The sequence below is a fragment of the Cuculus canorus genome, chromosome 23, assembly GCF_017976375.1.
Source record: "Cuculus canorus isolate bCucCan1 chromosome 23, bCucCan1.pri, whole genome shotgun sequence".
Classification (NCBI taxonomy): domain Eukaryota; kingdom Metazoa; phylum Chordata; class Aves; order Cuculiformes; family Cuculidae; genus Cuculus; species Cuculus canorus.
In genome coordinates, this window is record NC_071423.1 from 6289826 (window position 1) to 6302680 (window position 12855).

At 44.2% G+C, this 12855-nt stretch overlaps 1 protein-coding gene across 1 annotated transcript; it reads right to left on the reverse strand.

The window, feature by feature from the left end:
- Window positions 1-2719: 2719 nt before the first annotated feature.
- HOATZ (HOATZ cilia and flagella associated protein) lies at window positions 2720-9242 on the reverse strand. The gene is made up of 5 exons (XM_054086797.1): window positions 9002-9242; window positions 8421-8465; window positions 8051-8136; window positions 4233-4292; window positions 2720-2776 (listed from the first exon to the last, which is right to left on the reverse strand). Exons 1-5 carry the CDS (start codon window positions 9240-9242, stop codon window positions 2720-2722), a joined length of 489 nt encoding a protein of 162 aa, XP_053942772.1.
- Between the last annotated feature and the right edge of the window lie 3613 nt (window positions 9243-12855).

Sequence of the window (12855 nt, forward strand, 5' to 3'; positions counted from 1 at the left end):
ACCCAAAGCACTAAACTATTTAAGCTATTTCTTCTTAATATTGGTAAGAAAGTAATCGTTATTTCAGTTTTTAAACACTTGGAAGGTGAAGGCCTACGAAGACACACAAATGATGAGTCTGCTGAAATCAGGATAAGATGAGCAACAAGAAAAAAGAGGATCTATTGAAAGAAAAAAGATTCGGGAAGAGAATGTGTTCTGTTCATGGAAATTGTTTTGATACATGTAGCTCTTCTCAAAATATGAAATATTTTCTCAGCCATCCATCTGAGTTGCCACTGGAAACAGGGATCATCCCGGTCAATACAGACTATAAATATTTTATGGGACATTAGTAAAATTGGTATGATCATATTTCCTGGTAATGAGTGCTAACAGACCATTGCAAAAATACAATTATTTTAATTAAATACAGCAGTAATCAATACCCTGTGCTCTGGGTGGGTTTGTTTCAAGTAAAATCAGTGATGCATAATTTTCAGATTGAAATGTTTAGAAGGAAAAGTGCAATAGTTTAATAAACGGCACCTTTTTCTTCCCAGGCCGTAAGCTGCTACAGAGAGCAGGAATCTTAACTCTCCCCATGCAATTAAATGTCATTACAGTAAAGAGCTCCACTAGTTCTTCTTGGGACCACTTCAAGCCCCCTTAAGCTGTGAGTATTTAGGGGTGGAAGGAAGGATTCTGCAGGTCATTCCCTTCTACCTGCTCCTGCAGCCGCTCCCCTCAGCAGACGGTACACCTGCAGCCTTTTGACTTCTTCCAGGTACTTCTATTTTTCCTTTAGAGCCAACTTTAGAGGTAAGAGTCGCACCAGAAATCCATTCCGCCTAATGCCTGCTATCATTCCCAAGATATTTGCTTTCAAAATGAATTGTTGTCAGTCATTTCTTGGCTTTCGTATCCCTACGTTAAGCTGGAAGAAGATGTAAGCTGTGGATTCATTGCTTAGTCTTTAAGTTGCGGATATTCGATAACGCCGTCTCGCTTCAGCCGGTGCCAGTGTGAGAAAAATAGCCTCACTTAAATAATTTAAGTGGCATTCGTTAAAAGGAAGAACTTGCTGAATCAAGGGTTGTGAGGTACCTTGTCAGCATTTTCAAAGAGGAGGCGGCTTTTAGGAATAAAGAACAATTTACAGAAGCGTAGAATCACTTAGGTTGGAAGAAAAAGTTAAGTTCGGCCCAAATGCACCTTTAGGGCTGCCCTGACTGCTTCCGCCTGACTGTGCCGACTGGGTCTGGGGAAGCGGGTTCGGTTTTTGGGATAAACAAGGCAGTGATGGTGTACTTGAAAGGCAAAAGCAACCGCCACAGCTTCACAGGACAGAAGGGAAAGTATCAACAGCAAAGAATCCGGTGCCTGCCTGTTGAAAATAATAATCCTGTCTATCCTGAGTTGAGAGGCGACTCACATCTGCAGGGCCACTTAAATAAACTGCCTTTTAATCTGAAAAAAAGAAAGACTCCCTTTGCCAATGACAGCATAAAGGGAAGGGAAGCGCAACACCGCCTGTAGCCAAAGCATGCTCTTGCAGTTCCCGCGGGGCGCTTTTCCCATCCCTCTCAATCCCAGACTAACAGGAACGGCGGATGACCTTCAGCTTGCCTTCTGCTTGCACAGTCCCCGCCTGACAGCCGGTGGGGGTCCTGTTTATTTTAATAGGTGCTTATTGACGTTGGAAAACAACAGCGTTTGCATCATTCGGGAGGTCACAGCCAAATGCCAGAAAGGAAATTGCCTGGAATAACATAGCCAGGTTGTCAGCGCTCTCAAGCTGATGTTTGGTTACCGAGGGATCCTTCGCTGCCTGGTTTATGGATGGTTGTGCTGCTGTCCCTGGCCTGAACGGAATTCTACCTCAGGTCACAGAATCACAGAATCACCAGGTTGGAAAGGACCCACTGGATCATCGAGTCCAACCGTTCCTAACACTCCCTAAACCATGTCCCTCAGCACTTCATCCACCCGTTCCTTGAACACCTCCAGGGAAGGCTGCAGTGCTCCCAGGCAGAGCAGTGGTCAGGATCAAACCCTCGCTCTGGGTTTGTGTGTCCAGGCTGACTTGCCGAAGGGTTGGAATGAGTCATCTCACGCGACGTGGTGTGATGAGATAATATGCTATTTTGGTGATCTGCTGTTGGATCTAGAGCAGGGCAATGGGCACAGAAACTTCTTAAAATTGGGAAAAATGTAACTGAAGGAAGCGTCCACACAGTGTGACGGTGCCGACAGGGTCACGCCGGCGCCGCTTCCCTCGCTCGCATGCGTTGGAACAGAACGGGCTTTCTGCCCTTTCCTGGCCCTTTCAGAAACACGGAAACACTCTGACAACTGCTCGGTTTCCTGACTTGCAGAATTCCGACCAGAACAGGGAAAAAAAAATCTTCATAACCTTTAAAAACTGTTGAAGCTTCTGCTTCCTTCCCTTAACTTCTGTTTAGAATGAAATGGGGCACATACAGAAAGCAAAGGAGTGAAGAGCAGAACCATAGTAGCAGACTTTCAGCGTTTTAATATCTAAATTTAATATCAATTTATTAATATAGAATAGAACTGAGCAGATAATAATAATAATGATAACAATGATGACAACAACAACAATAATAATAAAAACCAACCCAGAACATCATTACATCTTTTTCTCCCAAACCAGAGCCTAACCATTTAGGCAAAGGGGAAAAAAAAACCCAACCCAAACATATTTTAAGCATTTTCTTTACCTTACTTGGTCGGTTTTCATCTTTGGCTTATATGGACGAGAAATCAGCTCTTTCTAACAAGAGAGAAAGACTTCTTGTCACTAGTTTATTCTAAACATACAATTTATCCCGAAGAAAGCTTTAAACAAATGCTGAACCAAGAGGCTACGCCAGCAGCCGCAAGGAGTCTGGGGCTTTTAACGTGCTACCACGATACCTGAGTAATCCAAAGTATCAAACTGGTTTGGATGAGTGTGTCAGGAGGAAGGAGACTCATGGTTTGCTTCAGACCAAGCTTTAATGCATAGAATTTCAACCAAGGGAACGCACTTGGTTCAGCATTTTAATGAATTTGGGGAAGAGGAAGTACCTAATCTGAACCAACTCTAATAAGGAGGAAGGAAAAAGGAGGCTTTTATGTCCTAAATGAATGCGTCACCTCTGAAAAGCAGTCTTTGAAATCTTGTTTTCCAACTTACCTCTCAAATCACTACACTTATCAGCTTTAAGATTTCAGTTCTACTCTCTACTATTGAGTAATGAAATTGTATTAACTAGGAGATGTAGTTCTTCAAAAGGACAGATGTTTAACCTTATATGGGGTAGAAACTCATTTATCTCTGCTTTGTATCTTGTGAATTACAACTGATGGACAGGAGTGCCTTAATATAAGACAGACCTCTTATTCCTGAATTTTCTTCTCCTGATAAACATCCGGCCAGGCCAAGCAAGACCCTTATAAATCAGTAAATCTAGAGTTCGCTACTGATAATAATAAAAATCCCTAAATGAGTTCTTCCTTTTATTGCTCAAATTTAGTTTATGAGAGCTTTTTAGGGAGCAGAGCATGTGAAACCTGCTGCCAGTTTAATAACTTTGTTATAAAGTGAGTTTTAGTGTTTCAATGGAAAAAAAATGAGGAACAACAACAAAACCAATCAGAGTAACTAACGATTTTCTATGAAAATTTCGCTATCCGAGGTAATCCTTTCAAGACAATTTGCAAGAAGACACACAATCCAGTCTTGACAACTCTTCTATTCCATTGCCTTGGAGGAAGTAATCAAGGCCGGCGTGTTGTGGCTGACTAAATTATAGATATACCCATACAAAATGAAACGTAGCATTGAGAAAGTCAGTTACACCTTCAAACACTTGAAGATGGTTATAATATCAGACTTACTCCTGTGGTTTTCGGGAGGGAAATATTCCAGTAACCACACTTAACTCGCCTAAACTTCATTCAGCTTCTGTGCCCGTTGCTTCCTACTGACTGGCCTGAGACTTTCAGACCCGCGTGGCCAACAGGATCCTCTTTGCTTTGCCAACTTGTTGAATAAAGCCAAGTTTTCTGCATGTTCGCTCAGTTCAAACTGAGGTGCTTTTGCTATACAAGGCTCGTACCATGGCATAGTTTGCAACACCCTAAGGAACCCTCACACTCTGGACTCTGATCCTTTGAATGCTGCCGGTGTTGGAAGCATCTGCAAACCTTGAGATTCATCTATAGGAGAAAGGAATAAGACTTACTGCAATCCTTTCTTCTCTCTGTTTCCTGAGGAGGGACAGTATTTCTTCTCTTCTCCTGGCCTGAAAAGATATAAATTTACTAAAATAAACTCAGAAAAAGGATTTAAAAGCATACAATATGTAACTTGATCGTAACCTTTACATTCCTCATTGAAGCTGTGAACTGGAGTGAACACACAGCAGAAACAGACGTGAGGGGTTAATGGATAAAGTACTTTACTTTCTCTTTCTTCCTGAGATCCTGAAAACACCCGGGAGACCAACCTTCTCCTGCTGGATTTAAATGAGGTTTAAAATAATCATTATTTCCTCAAATCAGAGGGAATTGTTTCAAAGGTCAAGATGAATGTACATAATACAATTAGCAAATACTGTTCTGTAGCATCTTGAGATGACAAAATCAGGGCAATTCAGGCCTCGTGCAAACATAATATCTTGTCACAAAAATCTTCTTACCTGGGAGGTGCAACCAGAAATAACTTTTGTCTTCAGTGTGCATGGGTTAAGTACAGATTAATCCAGTCTCTGCTGCTCTGGAGAAGTGACCTAAAACTACGATCATAGAATCATAGAATACTTCAGGTTGGAAGGGACTTCAAAGCCCATCCAGTTCCAACCCCCCCTGCCATGGGCAGGGACACCTCCCACTGGATCAGGGGCTCCAAGAACCATCCAACCTGGCCTGGAACCCCTCCAGGGATGGGGCAGCCACAGCTTCCCTGGGCAACCTGGGCCAGGGCCTCACCACTGTCATCGTGAAGAAATTCCTCCTTATGTCCAGTCTAACTCTGCCCCTCTCCAGTTTATTCCCATTGCCCCCAGTCCTATCCCCACAAGCCTTTGTAAACAGCCCCTCCCCAGCTTTCCTGTAGCCCCTTCAGGTACTGGAAGGTCACTATAAGTTCTTCTCAGAGCCTTCTCTTCTCCAGGCTGAACAACCCCATAACTTCAAAGGTGAAAGAATTTTGCCCACTTTCGAACTTTGGAACATTTATTGACTCTTTTTCAATCAATGCCCCAAGTTCTTCTCTCTACAAAAAGAATTCTAGAACTTGTTGAAGCTCCTCTCTTTTACAGTCAGAATTAAAAAATAGTCTCCTAGGGAGAACATATTCCCACTGAGGATTTTTTAGCATTGTGATTCCCAGGCCTTTGGGCACATCAGTATGTATTTGCCTTATGGAAATAAACGGCTTTCAGCTACAATGCTTTATCACCCTATAAGCTGAGTAAGAGCATATGAAATTGTTTTCGTAAATTCCTAGCAGTTTGTTATGAAACAGGCATTCCAGGAAGTATCCTGGGAAAACCCTCAATCAATGCCAGAGTGGAGCACATCTCGGCAGAGGCAAACAAGAACAAGATGAAAAGAAAAAGTGGCCAGATTGCAAAGGTGTCAAGCAGTACAAAGATCTATCGAGATAGAATAAGCATTCCTATTTTAGATGCATTAAACTAATTACTCAGACTTGCAGTTTATGATTTTGAAATTTAGTTGTTAGTCATAAACTATCCTGTAAAAGCCATTGGGAATTCATGAATAACGGAGTAGTCCAGTGAAATAAACACCTGAAAGACAACAGGTTTTGCCATGTACATCACTACTATTTTATGTCATTAGCCAACTAATTAAAACAAGCATTTCTAATAAATTCATTAGCTGTCGGTTTGTGAAATAGCAGTGTAAATGCAGCTAAGCTTTCTTTCTAAGAAACCCTCTCCACTGTGCTAATGACATTCACTTCCAGAGCTTCCAGGTTTGGCTCTCCAAGGGGATGTGAGGTAGGAATGTCCGTCTGGGGAGGGACTGTTCACAAAGTCTCGTAGTGATACGACTAAGGAAAATGGGAACAAACTGGAAAGAGGCAGATTTAGACGGGATATAAGGAGGAATTTCTTCACGATGAGAGTGGGGAAGCTCTGGAAGATGTTGCCCAGGGATATTGTGGCTGCCGCATCCCTGGAGGGGTTCCAGGCCAGGTTGGATGGGCCTTGGAGCCCCTGATCCTATGGGAGGTGTCCCTGCCCATGGCAAGGGGTGGGACTGGATGGGCTTTAAGATCCCCTCCACCAAACTATTCTATGATTCTATGGTTCTAATTAAGTCTGAAATCTGGATTTGAGCAGTAACACTTATGACTGATAACAATGTAAATATGCTTCTTAATTCCTTCAGGGCATAGTTTTAATTTTCTTATACTTATGGGAGGCTTATAGCATGTCCTGTAGCTGTACCAAGTAATTTACTCATTGGAACTAGTCGATCGGCTTCACAGCTGCCAGATGCCCAAAGCTGTAAACCCTCGCTGTCATCTATTGTTATGGGATTTAAAAAATGGAGAGAAGATTCAGGGAACTGTTGTTAGCTTCAGCCAGAATTCAGCAAGGAGGCTAATTGATGAAAATGGATGAGATGCATTTTGGAATTATTAATTGGAAAAGGAGAATTGCTGACTTGAAGGAAAGACTTGCAGAGCTCAGCACCTTTCTGCACCTATTGCAGATTGCTCTCTTCTGGACTGCTTCCCAAACTGGGGCCAGAGGCTTTTCAGTAAAAACGTGGAAAATTTTACTAAAATGAGGGGAAAAAAAAAGGAGTATAATTGCAGAGTCAGGCTGAAAATGTTAGTGCAATATTTAATGTGAGTTATTTTAGTTTCCATAACTTGTGTGAATTGTATTCCTGGGATATATGTGGAATTTTCAACAGTTGGATTAACAGATGCTTCAGCAGAAGTTTATATCAGGATCCCAACAGCAAACACAACTGTTGTCTGCATCTTCTATTTCTTGGCAAAGTAGTAGTGTGGGGAACCTCAAGCTCCGCATACTTGGTCCAGTCCCATTGCTTTGCAGGAGGAGCACCTCAGTAATCTGGATACCATCTCACTTCTTCTGCTTCTGTTTGTGGCCAACTTAATTCTTGAGTCATAAACATGAGTAGATCTACCTAAATTTTATTGATCCTGTCCACCAATTACAAACTACAGGAAAGTGTTGAGTGGGTGGTTGCAGGCCAGATTGACGTTAGCTTTTATAGAACTCCACTAAGCGGGAAAGCTCTGCACGGTCCAGAAGGATCCAGCCTGAACAGCACCAGATATCTCCGCTATGCCTTCCTTTGGAAAGACAGCATCATCTATCAACTCAGTTTTCATGTTGTTTGCTAAAACCTGCAGTTTGTTCTACATCTTAGTGACTTGAAATGGCTCGGTCTGGTGGTTCTTGAGTTATACTTCTCTAAAATGATCACCTAAACCTCTCTCTGAGTGACAGGTCAAGACAGAAGCATTTCGAAGGACCTGGTTTAATAACTGCCCCCCACCAAAATTCCCACATCTCACACTCCATGAACTCCTGGCGCTAACTGAGCTGGGCACAGGCTAACGGAGGAGGTCTATTAATAACTAAGACAGCTAAGAGATAAACTTATGCTTTGAGCTACACTTCAATGTCTCCATGCCAGGATTTTGTGAGGGAAGGTGCATGCAGCACTGGTGGTTCCCCCCAAATTATCCACTTTTGGACCTGGGCACTCTCAGCTGCCTACTTTTAAGTCCTAAATCAGGACAGGCATTATGTACTTATTATGAAAAAAGGTTAATTAGACAGCCTACAACTTTCACCTCTGCCCCAACTGGGAATAAGTTTGAACCAACCATCAAGAAATGGGCTGCATCCAGTGCTGGGTCCAGGCAATTTTCATTACCATTCCTCATGTTATTTCCAAAGTTCCAACATTCCATCAAATGACAGAGAGTGAATGGCAATATTTGTGAAAAAAAAAGAAAAAAAAAGCAGGGATGACTGGCTCTTACCTGCTGAAGGTATTGTTCTTTTACTTTAGTTTTCTCCACCCTTTGATCTTCTGAGATTCTCTCTTTCTCATTGCTTTTCTCACTTTCTAATTAAGACAAATGAGAAGTAAATGAACAAGAGGTTCTACTACCACCACCCTTCATGGATGGCAACTGGTCCAGCACAGTTTGGGGTCATTCAGAGTTAGTGATCCCGGTGCCTGAATCAGGAGGTATCAACTGAGATATCGGCTGTGCACACCAGGGGCTGTGGCTCTCCTCTCATCCAGAGCTCACTGCCACGAGCCATTACCCATTCCTGAGGATTAATTCCTCACTGAAAACCAGGAAACAAAGGTTTAGCAAACTCGAGGCGTGCAGCACTTCATACTTCTGGGAAGTTGTGGGTCCTGGAGAGCAGTACTTCTCTTTTGAAAGAGAAATCGCATTAAGGGTGCCTGGAAGGTGGTGCAAGGAGGGCTCTGGAGAGGGGTGAGGGGTCTGCGGAGGGTGCAGGGCTCAGGTGAAACGTGTGGTGCTGGGAGAGCACATGGTCCCAGAGGATATGTGAGGCCCCATAGAAGATCTGGGAACCCCAGGAGAAGCGTGAAGCGCTGGAGAGAGACCCTAGAAGGAGTCCCTCGGGAAGTTGCAGGACCTTGCAGAGAAGTGTGCAGCCCCAGAAGTGGTGTGGGGCTGCAGGCAGGGTCCCCTCACGGGGAAGGGTCCCTTCGCAGGGCAAGGTCCCCTCACGAGACAGGGTTCCCTCACGGGACAGAGTGCCCTCACAGGGTAGGATCTCACCATAGGACAGAGTCCTCTCCTGTCATAGGGTCCTCTCATGGGGCAGGGTCCAACCACAGGATGGGGTCCCTCATGTGATGGGGTCCCCTCATGTCACAGGGTCCCCTTATGGGAGAGGGTACCCTCACAGGGCAGGGTCCCTTCCCAGCAGGGTCTCCTCACCTTTCAGGGTGGCAGAGGCTCCACAGGACCCAAGGGGTGGTGGGGGCACGGCTGAGGCCCAAAAGGTGCTGGCAAAGCCCACGTTGTCTGGGCTTGAGCCAGCAAAGACAAGGGGCCCATCGGGCGCCATCGAGTGCTGTCCTGGCTCTGTCCCCGTGGGGCCACTTGGGGCCGTGTCACGGTGTCCCCTCTCCATGAACTGTGTCTGCCCTGTAGCATTGAGCGAGCAAGAGGATGGCAGGACCATCTCCGCTGGGACCCTTCCCTTTTCCCTGCCATCACTGGCATCTGGAGGGCTGTAGTGAGGCGGGGAAGCCATCTCTGAGGGGACACCGGCCTGGAGCTGCGCGGGAGGGACAGCAGACACGGGGCAGCAGAAGGCTGACCACGTCTTGCATCTCATTTCAAACGTCTTCAGGCCTTTTTTGCTCAAGTCTGGCCTCTCCACGAACAGGAAAAAGCTGCCACAGGCTGCTATTTTATTTGTTCACAGGAGTCAATGGAGGTAAACATGAAAAGCGTGGCCCTAGATGATCTTAAAGCTGAGACGGGCACAGTCAGAGCGCGTGCAGACATCTGCAAATTTGGGAAAGAGAAAAGCCTTTCAATTTATTCTCATTTTTTTTGGTTTTTTTTTAGTGTATACTATGCAAACGAGTTGTGAATGCAGCGAATCACACAGCAAGGCGCAGTTAAATTTGCTTAATGAACGCACTGGTGTCTCTCACATGTGTGACAGGGACATGTTGCACTCGCTTTATTTCACCCCCTTGCCTGTCTATCAATGCCTTTGCAAAGAGCTTAGTCTGTCCGCCTTCTGTGTGTCTCATTTCATACAATCATAGAATCATAGACTAGTTTGGGTTGGAAGGGATCTCAAAGCCCACCCAGTCCCACCCCCTGCCATGGGCAGGGACACCTCCCACTGGATCAGGGGCTCCAAGCCCCATCCAACCTGGCCTGGAGCACCTCCAAGGATGATGCAGCCACCACTGCTCTGGGCACCCTGGGCCAGGGCCTCCCCACCCTCATAGTGAAGAAATATCCAATTTAAATCTGCCCCTCTCCAGTTTATCCCCATTGCCCCTTGTCCTATCATTCCAAGCTTTTGTGAACAGCCCCTCTCCAGCTTTCCTGCAGCCCCTTCAGATACTAGAAGGTCACCATAAGGTCTTCTCAGAGCCTTCTCTTCTCCAGGCTGAACAACCCCAACTCTCTCAGCCTGTCCTCCTATGGGAGGTGCTCCAGTCCTCGGATCATCTTTGTAGCCTCCTCTGGACCCGTTCCAACAGCTCCACCTCCTTCTTATGTTGAGGATTGAGGTATTTTCCAAACCTTTTTACCTGGCTGTGTGGCTAGTGATTGTTACCTTTGGCAATCAGCTAACTACACTGCCTGGCAACTAGGCTGATGTTTGAGACAGTTCCCTTTCACCTCTTCCTTTGATCAAGACTGAGGTTTTGTTCAAAAGAGCAGGTTCTGGTACTTTAAAGTATTTTATCCATTACTGAAATTCTTGAAAGTTAAGCAAAGTGTGAGAGTAAAAAACATTTATAGCATACAATGAGTTTAATATTTAAAGTTGCTCAACCCTCCCCTCCACTTTCTAGCTTGTGAAATAAGACGTGAAAGCTAAGTGAAAATTATTTTGTAGAACCATAGAATCATTTGGTTGGAAAAGACCTTTGAGACTGAGTCCAACCGTACCCGGCTGCTCCTGTTTTCCCAATACCTGACAGATAAACTGAAAGGTAAAACCAAAAATGTTCTTAGTCCAGTCTTACTGCTTAAATAATTAAACACATTAGTCTTCATGTATCTAAAGAATTTAAACACGACAGACATCATTCTTGATCCAGGAGAGTTTCTAAGGATTTTTGCACCAACTTGCAGACATCTAAGATTCCACTTGACTTTGCCAACACATACCACGTGCTTCTGTTCAGGTTAAACTCTGGAAATAATGCTATAAATGAATAAACATTACCAACAATTTTGAGCTAGAAATAAGGATGTTGTAAGGAAGTTTTGTAGTAGTTTTGCATGTTGAGGTTGTAGCAAGGAATTCTGTGCCTTGTTTTGATGGCAGTAAAGTTAGTGATTGCGAAGCGATGGATACAATCAGCTAACTACACTGCCTACAAACCAAGCACTACTCTTGTGATTAGGTCATGACGTTCAAACCTAGGAAAAAAGAAAGCACTTCCAGTAACTAAGTTAACAAACTCCGTCTCCTCAAATGCTCTTGTAATAACAAACAATTGCCAATAATGGAAAACATTGGTCATATCACCCTTAGTGCTATTCTACTAAATGCAAAGTCTTTATATCACAAATTAGTTGTTCTTAGTAATTAAAAACTGCAGTGGATGCATCACGAAGATAATTTCAGGAGTGCAAAGGCAGAGCAATGAAGTACTAAAATCTAATTATAATGCACTGCAATGGAAATGGGAAATGAGAAAAGCCTTGGAGCGCAGTCCTTGCTGCGTGAATGTGCTTCAGAGCTGGAAGAGCAAATACAGTTGCAAGTTTGGGCCACAACAACATGAGTAACATTCTACCTGGTTTACAGCACATCAGCTGTTAGAGGTCTTGTTACAGTGATTCTACTTATCCTTGTTCTTTAGTTGGGGCATTTGAGTTTATTCCCTACAGGATGAGTTTCATGTAATTTCCTCCCAGAGGCTTTCAGAAGAAATTGTGTTCAACTACAGCAGCAGAAAGAATGGTAGAATTACATTTATTCCCTGAATCCCAGGAAGATTTTTTTCCTTTGTAAAATATAGGAACACAGACCATGCTGGCAGTCAAATGTCACGCTGCTCAAACCTTTTATTCTAATTTGTGGGAGCTAAAGAAGTGAGCAGCTCTGTTCTGCCGGACAAAACTGAATATAAGTGTAAGTGGTTATAATCAATCCTGCCTTGAGCCAAATACATGTGAATGTAATTAATAATCTGATAGAACTATTTTATATAGATTTATCAGGTTATTCCCAAATCAGGAATGAGACTCGGTGAGGTCACAAGGATCAGTCTATCTGCAGGTGAAACAGTTTTGCTCTTTCACCCATAAATGCCCTATTATTTAAATGCAGAAAAAGACTTCAGGACTTACCCTCCAGAAGCGTACCTTGTGATAATCCTGGCAAGGGCTGCGTTTATAATAAAATGCTCAAAAAGACTTAAGAAAAGAGAAAAAAAAAATGTCTGGCTTCTTCACTCTTCCTTCCCTTTTCCATGACTAGCACAGGAATGTCTTCGCTGAGCACCCAGCTGGCTTTCACTGGCAGGAATGCCCCTAAGGGTGGTTCCTTAGGTGGCCCCTCGGTGCCCCATCTCTTCCTCTGGGACGCCTGGGTTGGAGTGTCCCCAGTCTGGGCTGTGGGTCAACCCCATGGCCGTCCCCTTTGTGTATGCTCTGTTGTCATGGTCACTCAGCCGGGGCTTGTGCATGGAGACTCGATGGTTGCTTTGAAACGTACGGATGGCTCTTGCCATAGGAAGCTTTGTTGCAAAAGAGGTTTCCATGGGCAAAGTCAATACGGAGCACGCTTGGAGTTTCCATCTTACTCCTGTGGACAAAGGGCTACAGGTTGTGGCACAGACGCCAAGGCTGGTCCAGGCTTTAGTGTCACATGTGGGGATCCAGGCACACACCTCTAGGCTGATATCCAGATACTGAGGCTTCAGGCTGGTGTTATCATAGAATCATAGGATTACAGGATCATTCACTGCAATTCTCTCGCTCCCTTGCATTTCAGGTCTTGCTTCTCTAAAGTAATGCTTTGGCCTTTTCTTCTCCACAACTAATACCAACACAACCCCATTCTGCTGCTGCTTATGTTCGGAGGGGCA

What these genes read in the sequence shown, in the direction of transcription:
- HOATZ (XM_054086797.1), bottom strand. Translation starts at nt 9,242, where the DNA reads ATGGTCCTGCCATCCTCTTGCTCGCTCAATGCTACAGGGCAGACACAG. An exon ending in GGACCCACAACTTCCCAGAA is followed by an intron (nt 8,137 to 8,420) that starts GTATGAAGTGCT and finishes TGTCTTAATTAG; the next exon opens with AAAGTGAGAAAAGCAATGAG. An exon ending in AGAGAGAAGAAAGGATTGCA is followed by an intron (nt 2,777 to 4,232) that starts GTAAGTCTTATT and finishes CTCTCTTGTTAG; the next exon opens with AAAGAGCTGATTTCTCGTCC.